Raw genomic sequence first — 15995 nt, 5'->3', positions numbered from 1 at the left:
ATGCGTTAAACAAAGTTATCATCATTGATAAATGAGAAAAGGTTTATAAAAAATCTTACACATAAGAAAAATTAATATATTTTCTATTGTGTGCAAACTCGTGTTGCACTGTGCACTCGTCTCCAACTTGGAAACTTGTGTCCGAAGTATCAACACTCGCTTTACTCAAATCATGCTACATTTTTGTTTCCGCTCTAGTGGTTGCGAACAATTTATTCCAGCAACTCAGCCACCATTTAGCATTAACACAGCTGGGGCTACAAAACGGAGCACAATCGATGTTGGATCAATGCAGAAGGCGAATCAATCACAGGGTTTTCTTCTCCAAATATTTAATTAAACATGGTGGCAAATAACTTGAGGATTTATTGTTTGATGCTAAGAGCATTAGTGATTTTCCTCTTCCGCCCTGCCACACGGGGCCTGAATGCTTTGCTGGTCAGGAGGCTTAAAGGGACCTGGGGAATAGCATGCAGACACTTTTCCGATATATAATCATGCGTATATATACATGAATATATACTCTCTTGCCTGTGTTCCTAATCCACTGCTGCTCTGGGGCACTCATTTCATTAGACATGGGCAGGCGAGGCTGACAGGCTATGAGGCCTCTTTAATATATGCTCTAATGGCTGCCCAATCCCACCAAATGATGCTGATGAGCGATGTGCATATCGTTTAAGTCTGCTAATGGGGCTGCTTGAGCTGTTTTGAAAGGACTCGTACTGTGTGCGCTGAACTCGGTGTCCTTTTTAATAAAAAATAAAAATAAATAAAGAAGTGAGTGCAAAGTTGAAAGAAACTTGATGATTTATGTCATCTCAGCTGTGATGGAGCATCACTTGAAGAAAAAAAAAAATCTGCGCTCCATATGTATCGATTGGTGTATAATCTAACAGCGCCAGAAGGGTTTGGAGTCATTCTGGGTCTGAGGAGAGAATGTCGGGCCAGTGGTGCTCATTGGAAAAAAAAAAAAAAATCTGACAGATACACAAAGATTAGCAGATATCCACACAAACACACACACACAGAGATGGGGTCTGGCTGGCCCTCAGAGGGCTGATAAGAGGAGGCGTGGGCGATGATGAGGCCCACTCATGGATGCATTGTTCTCCTAAAAGGGGCGTATCTCCCCAGCGTTGGTGGTTATGAAGCAGCAATTGAGGAGCCGGGAGAGGGTAATCGTTATTGGTTGTGACAGCAGTGACCTGACAGCTGGGTCCAGTCTTGCTCCAGTGCTTGTTGTACAACAGATAGGCTCAGGCACTCACAGTTGCATGCACACACATACACATATCTTCAATTTGTGCACACACATGGGCCTCCACACATCCTGGGCCCAAACAAGACTAAAAGACATGTTTGTTTGGGGTTGTTGATCCTGTTTCTTGGGCGAACCCTGGAGAATATAGTGTTCATTACACCTTAAAATATGAAACTGTTGCACTGAGTGAACAACATCATGACAATATACAGGTATTTTTACAGTCTTCTACCCCGAAGATGGGTAATAACAGAAAATACAGCTGGAGGAAAAGTTGAGATGTTGGTAAAATGGGGAAAAAAAGGCTGAAAAAATGGTATTTATATTCTTTAATGTTTCTTTAAAATATATAATGCAACTGTTAAAACATTAAACATTGTTCTCTGAAATATTAGGAGACATTTTCACCATGCTAGTCAACCCAAACACTCACATGAGGCTGGTGGGCCAAATGTTGTGTTAAAATGGTAAAGCATCAGAATATAGCTGAGATCATATTTATCTTCCATTAAAGCAGCTCTTCGTAAAATAATCAGCACACGTAGACTGTAAAAACCTAATAAAAAAGTAATGTTATTTAATCTCATCAGAGTTGTCTTGGGAAAATGGAAACTAATGGACAAATGTAAGCTATGCTAGTTAAAACCTAGTGCTTTCATATTCAGTCGAACTGTATCAGACTGCAAAAAAAGTCCCATTTTATTTAGCCTGTGCGTGCTAATCCTCAGTTCACAGCTAGGGTGAGCTTCAATTGCTTTAACCTTATCATAGCACGGAACAAAAATAGCTCTAATGTCCCCATCCGGAGTCCTTGGATCCATGAGCAGCCAATGTTTGACACCAGCAACGCCCATTAGCATTATACGCTTTGCAGATTGAGAAAATTGGCCGGTGGCTGCTCCTTTTCAACTCATCACCTCCAGTTTTCTAAACTACAATGACTGACTGTTGGTTTTAAATTAAAAGAAAGCAGTGTGGGTCAAACCGGTAGAAGAAAAACAGTCTGTTGCTGGCACTTTGTTTTTGGATTAAACAGCTTCAGCTTTGCTGACTGGCCTTTGTTTAGAGTGGAAACACACTGTATGTTCACTTTGCTGTGGGAGGAAGTTCACATCCATCATCCTCATTGTTATTAACATCTGTTTCACCCTCAGGCTTTTGAGGCCTATTAACCTATTATAATGACTACAATAATGCAGTGCAGCGTGTTTTATGAGCTAGTTCAACACCTGTGTGTGTGCAGCGATGCGTAAATCGACTCGCAGGTATCCGTGACGCCGCTCACTGATCGGCGCTGTCTTCATGAGTCGTATTTAGGTTAAGTTCTTGCCAGCGCTGCCCTGCTGGGGTTGAAGTGACGCCTTGTGACGTCTTCTCTCGCCTCAGTTTGTTGGCGTGCCGAGCCACTCAGTGGAGCTGTTTACTACAGCCAGGTTCACACACACCCTGTTCCACCAGATCTGCTCCCTTAGCTCCACCTCTTCATGGAAAACTGAGCGTTTGATAGTAACTTATGAGGAGAGGCGTGAAGTATCAACGCATCCCGTTCGTCACAGAATAGTATTTTCACAAAGTATTTTGCCAACAGTCCCAACAGTTCTCGCTTTACAATAATTGCTTAACTCAACCACAGAGACTTGTTGGATTGTTTTATTTATTCATTTATGTTATTTTGGATGGATGAGAAGCAAAATCTGTCATAACCTCGCAGTCCTCCCGTGGTGACTGAATCCCATTTGAATCTAGAAAAGAACAAAGAAGAAATTTCTGCTGCACTTGGTAAATAATTAATAAGAAAATGCTAATTATAAAACAAAGACAAATGAGTCCAGCGTTTTCACTGGGGTGATATTATTATACTAATGGATACACAGACAGTTCGCTCAAATATGGTCATTTATTTGATATATAAACTGTGTTGGTGTTGGAAGCTTGTGTGTGAGGGGCTCGTCTATTTTCCCCTCAAGAAAAGTTGGCCACTTGACAAAGCAAATCAAATCGAGGGCTTTTTCCTCAACAGTAGCTTGACTTATTCCAAATCAGCTTAATGTGGCTGTTATTCAGTGACAGGTCATTGTTGAACTTTAAACTTTAAAGGTCCAGTGCATTATTTTTACGTAGTTCTGTCAGCAGCGGTAGAATATTGTATTGGATTGTACGTTTTCGTCGGTGTTTGATCACATGCAAATAAGTGCTGTTGTGTTTCTGTTACTTCAGAATGAGGCCTTCAGAGCTGCACAGGGTAGCCGGCTTTCTTCCCTGGACTCCTTTAAACAAACCCTGGCGCTTGAGAAAGCCTTTCCCATTTTTTTTTTTTTTTGAACAAGTGAATGTGTCATCGTGGCTGGTTTAAAGTCCAGAGTAAGGGAGGCGTGAAAATCTGCAACCTCACCACTAAGAAGCCTCTAAATTGTGCGTACTGCACCTTTAAGAATGAAAATTTAATACGTGGAACACCATTGATAATTCATACGCCACAAGTGGAGATCCTAAACACATCCTGCAACACTAGTAATGTTATACTCTCTGAACACTTTAATCTTTTATCGTGGTTTGTGAGCTATGGTTGATGCCAGCGACTCCACTTCTCTGGAAACTGTAATCCAAGCAAACATTCGTCCTTAGTGAGCCGCTCATCTTTGATTAGCCACGGTGACTGTGGGAGATTTCTTCACTCAACAGCCAAACGTCCAGCTTTTGAAACCTTCCTTGTCTTCATCGTCACGTCGTTCACCGTCTCACCTCGTGCTCCCCGCGCAGCGCCGACCGCCGCACGGATGAGCTCTGGGCTCTGATCGCCCATGTTGGTACAGCTGCCGCTTCTCTCGCCTCAAACCAGCAGTGGCAACAGCTGGAAGGACTGAGGCTTTGTCTGGCTCAGTAGGCCCAAAGTGCCGGGAAACTGATACTGGTCTGGCCGCACTGTCGAGACGAGGGGCCACAAAAGGGCATCGGTGGCTACCACTGGATCCAGACACTGTAATACACAAACCATCCCATGGTTTTATGGAAGAGACAGATAGTGGGCCGCAAAAGTGCTTTTTTTTTTTGGATGGATATGGTAAATATTTGGTGCTTCCTTGAGGATGTGTCTCTGAGTGAGTGAGTGAATGATGGTTTGGCTTCTCGAACGCTGAGTAGAAATCTGGGAAAGTTGACCAGTGGATGCCTGTACTCTGGGAAACAGTCACAGTTTCAGCTTGCAGATAAGGGACGGTTTGTGGAAACCCTACGAGGGTCGCATAAAAGATTAAAAATTCAGTATATTTCTGGTTTTTCAGGTCATTTTGACACAGATTTTTCTCCCGATCCGTAGAAACTAATTCAAACTTTTACATACGTCAGGTATAACAGGTCATTCACGTCATCAGCTTTCCACCAGGCTGTAGAAATTTAAATGTGTCTGGAAGTCAGTTTAATATTTCCAAGACTTTTGAGATTACTTCAAATTCACAAAACTGATTCATTTTCAACAGATTTTAAACTTTTCCTTGACTTAAAAAAAAGATTAAAATTTTCTAAACCTGCATAAGGGCAAAAATGAGATTCAGTTTAAATAAAAAAACATTTGCATGAACTTTAATTAATTTGATAGTAAAGAAATAACAATGGAGACTTGATAGTTTTGTATGAAACTTCTGTGATCAGCACAGACTCTCCATGCTGTCGCTGTTGTCCTGAAAATATGGTCCGACTGTATACAGAGAAGTGTCTGCTGCTTCTCTCCCTCTCCCTCTGCCTCCCTCTCTCTCTCCCTCTCCCTCTCCCTCCCTCTTCTTTCCTCTCTCCTGCTGTCACCTCTCACAGAGCCTGGCAGCATCAAGCCAGCTTGCATTTTAATTTGGCCCTGAAGTTACTTATTTCATTATCGATCATCCGTAATGCTGAATCAATGTTCATCTTGTTACGTGGGCCATACCCGTGTAATACAGTGATAGTGGGGCCCAGAGTTACTCATTCCCTTTACAAAGTGACTTTACCGTAAAATCAATGCCTTGTGTTACTGATACAGGGGAAACTGCAGCAGATGGAGTGAGAGTGAGTGGGCAGAGAGGAAACAAACAAAAAAAAAGCTACATCTCACCTTCAATGCAGCATTGTTGAAGCCACTCAAAGCATAACAAATCTGTGTGGTGTGAACATTGTGTTATTATAGAGCAGTTTAAGTCAGGATTTCTCACCAGCATGCTGTGGGAGGACGTTTATTGTGAATTATGAACATTGCAGAGTGATAACCTACACATAAACATCTCGTCTCATTTAGATTTCGTGCTCTGGTTGTATATGACGCCAAAAGAAAAACTGCATGTGTGTGAACTTCTAAGGGCTTTGCTGCCAGGAAAATGAATGTTTGTGTCAATATTAGGCTCCGCAATGGCAAATATGTCATAATTCTAACATTTCTCAACATAAACGAATGAAGTTGTAATTGTATTATTTTTAAAATACAGATTGTAATGAATACTAAATGCATTATAATTTTTAAAATGAAAGTTGATATACATGTTGATCAAGCTCTTGAGGTGAACACAGTTTCAACTAACAAACTTTTCATAGGAGAAACATTTGACAGGGATGATGGATAGACTTGTGAATGACTGTAAACACACGGCAGCCTGACTTCAGGTTTGCATACATTTTTCGGTTCACATTTTTGTGCCCAGTGCTCAATCTACGAACCCTATAAGATGCAGACTGCTCTCCAAAAGCTCCACCCAAGGCCTATAATTCCAAAATGAATTGCCTGCTCCATCTATGTGTTTAGCTCCATGAATGAATGACTGAATTTAGAAGTAGCCCACAAGCCAAAGTTAACAAGTTAATGTAAAACATTTGCAAGGTAATGTATTAGTTCACGGCTTGATCCGCTGTCATAACCCAGTTTAATAAGTTGCAGTCCATTGACTATTAATTTGTTTCCAAATGGTGTGAGCAGGAGGAATGGTTCCAAAATGCTTTACTTTGCCAGTAATGCAAATCAAACTTAGTCTATCTCTTTAATATGCATGATTGGTTGGTGTAATGTAATTAAAATCATACCGTTTGAATTATCCTAACAGTAGGGGAAAAAAATTAAACTTTAAATGTATTTTCAAAGTACACTTGCTTCTGATGCTAAGAACAATTAATTTTAGAAACTAATTCATTTATTGGATTAAGCTTCACTGTTCTTTAAACACTGTGAGATTTATTGGCCCTTTATTTCACCCTAATGGGACACGAGTTTGAAAGAGCGCATTCGGTGATTGAATGTGTTGCACAGTTGGTTTTTTAGGTTACCAACAGATTTAAGTTTGAACCCGCTGAGGAACATTTCCGATTAACAACAACAGCTATATTCCCCACAGCTCGGAATAATTGCTCTGTAATAAGATAGGATAATGCCAGTTGTCACTTTTATATGAATTACTCTCAGACTTTTTCCCCTCCATATTTTGTCACTTATTTTTTTTTATCATGCTGACATATGTCAAATAAACTCTAGTTTATATTTGTGGTTTCAGCTGACCAGTAGCTTTTGTTGATCATATTGAAAAAGCCATAAATCTATCCACTGCACTTTATCATATGGTGCCTTTTACGCGCTGTGCGTAAAGTGAGGACGCAAAACTGTGCTTCATTTTGACAAGTGGAGAACTATTAAAGCCAGTTTGTCAATCTCAAATCTCTCTGTTGGAAAAAAAAAAAAGAAAAGAAAAAAAACCCACCACAATCATTCAGGGGTCATTAATTGCGTTTTCTTCCCTGTTCCTCATTGCTCGTTGTAATTAACCATCACTGATCAACAAGAGCTCCACTTCCAATTGATTCCCCGTGTGATAAGAGATGTGTGGTTTTGCTTTCTGTCACCGGCTCGATGTGGAAAAGATCCAAATGCGTAATTTGAAGTGCCTCCGTTTGAAGCCTTTGATCTCCCCTGTTTTGCAGAGGCTGGGTTCATCATTTGCGACATGTCGCTGGTGCCCTGTGTATTGCGTAAGGAGCCACTGTTGAGCGATAGGCCGTGCATGTTTGCTTATGAGGATGTGAAATTGTGTCATCTGCATAATTACCGTCAAGAGCTCCCAACAAAACAGCCCTCAAGTTAAGACGGACTTTTTTCCTTTTTTTTTTCTTACTGCGGCTGAAAGATAAATAATAATAATAATAATAATAATAATAATAATAATAATAATAATAATAATAATAATAATAATAAAAGTGTGTGTGTGTGTGTGTGTGTGTGTGTGTGTGTGTGTGTGTGTGTGTGTGTGTGTGTGTGTGTGTGTGTGTGTGTGTGTGTGTACGAGCGATAGAAAGAGCCTTCTTAATGCTTTTATAGCCACGTTGGTTTCCCGGGTCGGTGTGAAAGTGTTAAGTTAGTGCGTGGTGTGTTTGATTGGAGGCAATAAATCAACACAAGTCCTCTTGGCGCGCGCGCGCGGGTGGACACTCGGTGTGTGTGTGTGTGTGTGTGTGTGTGTGTGTGTGTGTGTGTGTGTGTGTGTGTGTGTGTGTGTGTGTCCGGGCTACGTGGTCCTGCCGGGCCGGGGATGAGACACGTGTCCATCCGGACTCGGGGCGCTCCTCAGCGGGCAAACACCTCGCTGCACCCGGACTGATTCTCACACTTCTGATGTTTGGCTGCCACTGCCAGGCCACGTCTACTCCCTCCCTCCCTCCCTCCCTCCCTCCCTCTCTCTCTCTCTCTCTCTCTCTCTCTCTCTCTCTCTCTCTCTCTCTCTCTCTCTCTCTCTCTCTCTCTCTCTCTCTCTCTCTCTCATTTTTTTCCTCCTCCTCTTTAACTTGCAGTTATTTTCCCCATCGCACCACTACAGTGAATCTAAATGTCACTTATCTTTAAGTACTCTTCACTGTCTAGCCCCTCGCGTGTGTTTGTGTGCGTGCACGCGCACGCGTGTCTGTGTGTGAAGTGCGCTATTGACTGCTATGTAGTGATTACCATTCCGGTCGGATGGCACCAGCAAGCCGCTGTAATTAATAACCCCATAATCCGGGGTTGGGGTGGATGTCGGTGAGGAACACACACACACACACACGCACACACACACACACACAGATTCAGGACAGAGTTTTACAGAAACAAGGCGTATCCTTATGGGTAGCTCCATATGAGAAATTATAGCTACTATTATCCCTCCCAGACAATGATAACTATCTGCTTCCAAAGAAGATTAAAGGTTTATACAAGTTCAGAGTTCTTGGAAACCCGGATCGCATTATCAAAAAAAAAAAAAAAAAAAAAAAAACTACTCTGAGATTGATACGATTTCAGCCTGCTGTCAATAATGCGCCATAAGACTTCTGCCACGTTCAGATGAAGTGCGTGAAATAATAATTCAACTTCTGCAGTTGTTTTGCAAACGATTAACAAACCAGATGCTGGTACAGAGTCCGCTGGAAATGCGATTATGGTTGTCCCCTACACACTTTTATATTGATTCGTGGAATTTCAATTTTGCCTCTCGTGTTTTCTTCTAATCCGCAGCATTAACAAGAAACATCAGGTTGTATCAGATTTATCAAAATAATTTATTTAAGATGCAGTCTGTTTTGTTTATCAGGAGATTAAAAGTGTTGCATTAAAACCATCACTCAATTATTTGTTGACTTTGATTTTTTTAGGACAATCTGTTTTATTATTATTATTATTATTATTATTATTATTATTATTATTATTATTATTATTATTATTATTATTATTATTATTGTGTTTTCTTTAGTTTTATTTCTTCTGTCCCCCTTTTGAATATTCAGATGTGAGCGTGTCGTTTTCCCAGAATAAACATCTTTTCATCCCAGTCGACTGAAAATGTTTATTAGGCTACTTATCGCCGGTTTTGCTTTACACCCAGTCTTCATTAGCAGCGTAATGTGGCCCATCAGCAGCCTCCTCTTTGATGTCAGGTGGCTGCATGTTCGTTTGTTGTCTCAAATTAAAGAATGACTCGACTCCGTCTGTCCGGAGGAGGAGAGCAGCTCGCTCCCGGCGACCAAGTGACAAACAACAGCAGAAAGGTGCGCATTACCTGAGATCCGGCTGTTAGGTTCACGCTGGTTACGCACGCACTTTTAATCCCAAATATCATCAGTATTTGTCATTATTATTAAGTGTTTGATCGGTTCAATATTTAAAGTATAATCCTGCGTAAATTCTCCAAGTCGTGCGTAAACTTCATTTTCTACATTTCGAAATGATTAAGATTTCGTTTTATTACTCTGGGTTTTACTTTTTTCATCCGATGCATTCCTGTAGGTGAGAGTCTGAAAACTTTCTCTTGGAGTTGTGTTTTTTTAAAGGAAAGTGTAGATTTAACTAAAGAAAATGCCGCCCCTACTAAAATGTGGGAATTAACACCAAAAATGTGGTATGCGAACAAATAAAAGGAATAGATTGGCGAGCCATTAAATGAGATTTGAAACCCCATTCAAATAAGAGCTCCCGACGTCAGTACACTTATCCAGAGAGAGAGAGAGAGAGAGGGAGGGAGAGAGAGAGAGGGGGAGGAGGAAAGGAGGAGAGGGAGGGGAGGGAGCGAGAGAGAGAGCGCTGTTTGGTGTGTGGTTTGTATGAGAGGGGTGAGATTTGAGAAATAGGAGGGGCTTCTAAACGACTAGAAATGTCAATCTGAGCAAGGGAGTCCCAATAATCTAAAGCAATCTGTAAGGACCTGACCTTAGTCCATCCAGATCAATAGGGAAGTGAGGGTGGAAAGGAGAAGAAGAGGAAGAAATAAGGGGCGCAACCGGATCGTTTACACTGGCTGTTCCCGAGGAAATATAGACTTCCCTTGCTCGCACCTTTTGTTGCTCACATGCTCACACTGTAAAAGTGGATATCGAGGCAATTCCCCTTGCTTTGTGTGACTGCAGAAGACTTTTCCCCCCTTTCCTGCCACCATGTCTTTCCCCCAGCTGGGATATCAGTACATCCGGCCGATATACCCGTCGGAGCGGCAGGGGATCGCCAGCAATGCCCGCGCCGGGACGGAGCTGAGTCCGTCCGGCGCACTTTCCAACGTCCTCTCCACTATGTATGGATCTCCTTTCGCCGCGGCGGCGCAGGGCTACGGAGCGTTTCTCCCCTACTCCAACGACATATCCATTTTCAATCAGTTGGTGAGTCTCGCTGCGCTCTTTTTCTGATCTGTAACTTTTTTAGAAAAGGGAGAAGAAAAAGCACGTGTGTGTGTGTGTGTGTGAGTGTGTGTGTGGAGGAGAACTTTATTGGCGCATTTTGAGTCAAACTTTAGCAGCGTCTCCGGGGAAGTTCTGCAAGCTTCAGTGAAATGTCGTTAAAAGTGGTTAAAAAGTGACGCATTAAGGCGCTGTGGTTTATTCTGAGGGCATTGTTTCCAGAAACAATGATTTTTATCTAATTAGATAATGCTGCGTAAGGCTTACAGGTTAAAGAATTAAAATGAAAAGTTAAGAGTGAAGACTTTTTCCTTTGACTGTTTTTTATTACAAATAGCAGACCTCGACTAGTTGATCAATTATTTCAAACAGAAATACAGCAATCTTTGCTTTGTTTACACTTTTTTCTTAGCACTCTGTTGTGTTTTATTTATCCGCACCTCTCAGTAAAAGACATTATTATATATTTTACTTAGAAGAAACACAAAGAAAGTAATTTTGTTATAATTGCCATAATTTATTTTTTAATTCCTCTGACGCTCTGACTCTTTGTCTCTGTAGGGAGCTCAGTATGAACTGAAAGACAGTCCCGGTGTCCAGCACCCAGGGTTCGCCCACCACCACCCTGCTTTTTACCCATATGGCCAGTATCAGTTCGGTGACCCGTCCAGACCCAAAAACGCCACCAGGGAGAGCACCAGCACCCTGAAGGCCTGGCTCAGCGAGCACCGCAAGAACCCCTACCCCACCAAGGGGGAGAAGATCATGCTGGCCATCATCACCAAGATGACCCTCACCCAGGTGTCCACCTGGTTCGCCAACGCCAGGAGGAGGCTAAAGAAGGAGAACAAGATGACCTGGGCCCCGAGGAACCGCACCGACGAAGAGGGGAATGTTTACACCAGTGATCACGAGGGGGAGGAGGGGGACAAGAGGGAAGACGACGAGGAGATCGACTTAGAGAACATAGACACGGAGAATATTGAGAACAAGGACGACTTGGACGACCAGGACGACCTGCATTCAGATATTAAACTCGACGGGAGGAGTGACTCAGAGATTTCTGACGGCTTTGAGGATTTACAAGGGCCCGACCAGAGGTTTCTGAAGGCTGTGGGGAAAGAGGGCAAAGACGTGCAGAGGGGAGGCGAGCACTTCCACCACCACCACCACCTCCATCACCACTCTCCTCTGGACATCAAGGCGTCCCAGCCAAACGGGGAGCAGCTCAAACTCAACCCGGGCTCCGTGAGCTCGCCGCCCTCAGAAAACAACCCTGCCCCAGCCCAGAAGCCAAAGATCTGGTCTTTGGCAGAGACAGCCACGGCCCCCGACAACCCGCGCAAGTCCCCGCAAATGAACGGGGGCGGCTCCGCGGGGCCCGCCGCGCAGACCATCATCACCCCCCACAGACTCATCTCCTCGTGTCCCGTTGGGAAAATCCAGAACTGGACGAACAGAGCCTTTTCTGCGCACCAGCTGGCTTTACTGAACTCGAACCACTACCTGGGACTGGCGAACCAGGCCACGGCCACCGGCCTGGCCCTCTACAGCAGCAGGCAAACGGAGGACAAGAGTCATAGTTCAGAGACTCCAGTCACAGGTACATGTCCCCGACACTGAGACCGCATGTAGACTCACCTGAACAGCAGAGACACTCTCACCTGACCCTCATCCCCCTCTTCATGTTTTTTACTCCCTCTTTTTTTTTTCTTCCCTTTTGCGTTTCTTGCCTGTCCATGGATTTATTTCTCCGCCTAGGCCACACAGATAAACAGTGTTACTGTGTGTGTGTGTGTGTGTGTGTGTGTGTGTGTGTGTGTGTGTGTGTGTGTGTGTGTGTGTGTGTGTGTGTGTGTGTGTGTGTGCGTGCGTGCTTTGAAAATTGTTCAAAAAGATTATGAAAAAAATCAGAAGCATTTAAAGGGTGAAAAAAACTTAAAAAAAAAAAAAAAACCTCAAATACAGAATTGGCTGGAAACTGTTGTTAATTGTTTTCTCTTCCCTCTCTTCATACATTTTGCTGTTGTTGCATTCAGTTGATATGATCAGGTCCATGTGCATGCATTTAATGGTTTACATATAAAATAAATAAATTAGATTTGCTTTGTTTCAACAGTAAAATAAAGGGTTAGGGCTGCAGAAACCCAGGATGGGCTCCAGTAATAGGAAGTTCAATTAAAGCGTTTTAATTTTCTTTGCCACGGTTTCAGAGAGATCTAGTGCCTTGAATGCGGAGGAGGGAAAAAAAAGTTATTAAAAACAGCTTTCTAGTTCAAAGATAGGAGCGAGGCTGTCAGTTAATGACATTTGGGAATTTTCATTTTGATGCCATATCACATTTTCTTTCCTCAATGCCATATTTACTCAAATTAGCTTTGATTCTCGTGATTTTTTTTGTTCTTCATCCCTCCGTGTGCGCTCGTGTTCCTTCGTCAAGGCCTGCGTTATACTTACTTGTTTGGTCATGCAAATGAGCTCAATGCAAATTCACTTCAGGCTCGGTGTTTCTTTCTTTCTTTCTTTTTTTTTTTTTTTTTTGAAAGGCAATTGTCACTTTTATATCACTTTGTGTTTTTAGCTCTTCACGAAGCTATTATTAGTGTTTTATTTCTCCCGCTCTATTTTTTTTTTTTTTTTTTTTTAGAGATAATTCCCCCTCCTCCCCTGTGTATTTCAGGCCTCAGAACCAACTGAAGCAGCGGTGGTTCTCTCGGCTCTCCTCTCACCACAACCCCTCCTCACCCATCCTTCATTTTTTTTTCAATTCCTTTAATTTTAATTTGAATATGGAATGTAAAATAAGAATAATACATCTCTGTATACTTACATTGTAAGCATGTCCTGTGTAAAACTGCTAATGTAATAATGTATGAACCTGTAGTCTGTGAGTTTTTTTCCTTTCTTTCTTTTTGTAAGTTCTGTGAGGATTTGATGTTAAAATGTTTTGTATATAAAGTTAAGAATATGTACATACTTGTGAACCAAATTGTACAAGAAAGTCTATATTTTGGCTAATAAATGAACTGCTGCAACTTTAAAAAAAAAAGAGAAAATCTCTATATCTGTGTGCACATGTGGGGTTTTTAGCCTTGCTGTTTTGACAGCTGCTTTTGATGGTGGCTGTTATTGCGCACTGCAGCTTGAAGTGCGCTGCTTTGGCTGCTTTTTGCATGTGTGTTAGTGGACAGCCCGGGGCAGGCACACTCCATCCTCCGTGGCTGTGATAAGTAAATATAGAAGAGGGTTTTTTTTTTTTGTTTTTTCATGGAAGGACTTTAGGGCTAATTATCCAGCATTGCAGCATGCATTTGGATATTAATGTTGTGGGATTATCCCTATAGAGGCGCAGCGGTCGCATTAAAACGAATCATTTCTCCATCAATATCCCTCTGAAATTACACCCTAAAATAATCACAGTAATGATAATATTAAAGAGACTTTGGATAATGAATGTGCGTTAAAGCATCGTTTGGTGTTTGGTTCAGTTGAGCCTGAAGATGGATTTTAGCTTTGCAGTTGCAAACTCCCAGATCTCATCATGCCCAATTTGTAATGCTTTTGCGCTTCACATATATCATACTTCCCCTAAACTAATGCTTCTCCCTGCTATAATTGTAATATATCGTGGCTGGATAACTAATAATAACATCATTTATTTTGTTTGCCCGTGATGTGATCATTTGCATGTGTGAGCTCTTATCAGAGGAAGTTTATGTAAACTTAGTGTTGGAGCTCCCTCTACAGTCACGAGCGGACGGCCGTGCTCTGATTCTCACACACTCACACACACACACACATACACGTACACACTACACACTCGTACTGTTTGAGTTTTTTTTTTTTAAAGTAGCGCGTGGGATCAGTCCGTCATAAAAAAAAAAAAAGAACAGATCGATTGCCACATTTTGCTCTTTTGAATCTGTCACTGGATGATTTTGCGTCTTTTGTGGCTGAAAGCCTGTGTTGGTATTTTATCAGGTTCAAACGAAACATCTGTCAAAAGTCTGCAGCGTTTGTTGTCAGTGACTCCGAAAGAGTAGTGGACGTATTATTTTGAAAGCGTAAAATATTAATTTTTGTTAGAGAAAAGTCTAAAAATACTGAATTTACAGACATTTTCAGTGAAGCTCATAAGCAGATGGTGATCCAAATACCCACGAAAAGAAACATTAAAGCAGAGCGAGTAGATTATAATAAGCAAAATTAATTTTACTTTTTATTTCCAGATCAAAAACAAATCTTAAAACTGTATTAAAAAAAAAAAAAATCGCCACAATGCTTTGCAGGACTTTCTAAATGTGGCTGAAAGCGCGTCAAGTCTGTCTCCTGTTTTTAGGTCCAAAGCTGGTAAAAAAAAATCTATATTTAACAGAAGACAAATCGCAAATAAAACACTGAATAAAAAAAAAACAATTCAGTTTTCCGTCGGAATTCCACTTAACATTGTCATATGTTACCAGATTGTTTTAAATGTAAAGTAATGCTAATGTTTAAAATGTGAAAGTTTTTTTTTTTTACTGAGACAAAATTTTCCTGCAAAGATGCAACAAAACAGAAAAAAATTGTTAATTGTTTTTGTCAGGATTTTTTAAATTGTACTATTATTATAATCATTATGCTGTTTTAGGTAACAAAAGATAAAAATTTGCGATTCTATTATTATTTTACAGGCGCGCACGCATACACACACGCACAGACATCCACACACACACACTGATCTCTGACATTCCTCGACAACAGACTCTGATGGTCAATGAGGACAATATCTTTTAATGTCCACCATTCAGGGACGCAGAGGAGGATGAAAAGCCTTGATTCCCTCTCAAGGTTTCGGATGTGCTTTAAACAAACCCCAGCTCAGCCGAGAGGAGAGACTCTGGAGCCTTTTGAAAGCTGCTCTCACTATGTTGCCTTCCTGTCTAATCAATTACCTTCCCTGAAAACCCCATCTAATGCATATTCATAAGTCAGCCAGCTGATTGATCTAACATCCGCCTCCTTTTTTTTTTTTTTTTTTTTTTTACTATTTTTTGGAGATGCTTGTCCACTTTTCCACTTTTACTTTATATATATATATATATATATATATATATATATATATATATATATATATATATATATATATATATATATATATATATATATATATATATATATATATATATATATGTCCATTTAGAGAGCCCAGGTTTCCTTGCAAAAACAAAACCTTTACAATAAATGTCATTATAAATTATTTTGAGTAAAAACAAATCTGATCCCGCTTGGCATGAATTGTGCCATAAATTAATGTGAGAGAGATTTATTGTGAGCTCAGATAAATAAATAAAAACACACATAGCTAAATGGTGGGCTGTGAGGGCAGCTCGCTGCATGTGAGCAACAGAGGGCCTTATCATAAATAAGGATGCTCATTTCCTCACAGTTCACAGGATGTTTGCTCCTCGGGGGCCCAGAACAAGTCCCCTCTTGATCAGGAGGATTCATTTGAAATGCTACTGAAGGGCCAGTGATCATGTCTCCAGCTCAGGGCCTCTCCTCTGATCAGTGCATGAAATTAGGGATTAAAATGCTCTGGCAGAAACAAAGT

The 15995-nt window shown here is 41.3% G+C and overlaps 1 protein-coding gene across 1 annotated transcript; it reads left to right on the top strand.

Annotated features, from left to right (window-relative positions):
* Window positions 1-9873: 9873 nt before the first annotated feature.
* On the top strand, window positions 9874-12262 carry irx3a (iroquois homeobox 3a). Its single transcript, XM_030096556.1, has 2 exons — window positions 9874-10384; window positions 10964-12262. Exons 1-2 carry the CDS (start codon window positions 10166-10168, stop codon window positions 12023-12025), a joined length of 1281 nt encoding a protein of 426 aa, XP_029952416.1. The 5' UTR covers window positions 9874-10165; the 3' UTR covers window positions 12026-12262.
* Window positions 12263-15995: the final 3733 nt, after the last annotated feature.

Source organism: Salarias fasciatus, chromosome 1 (genome assembly GCF_902148845.1).
Source record: "Salarias fasciatus chromosome 1, fSalaFa1.1, whole genome shotgun sequence".
Lineage (NCBI taxonomy): Eukaryota > Metazoa > Chordata > Actinopteri > Blenniiformes > Blenniidae > Salarias > Salarias fasciatus.
This window is presented reverse-complemented; position numbering and strand designations above follow the sequence as displayed.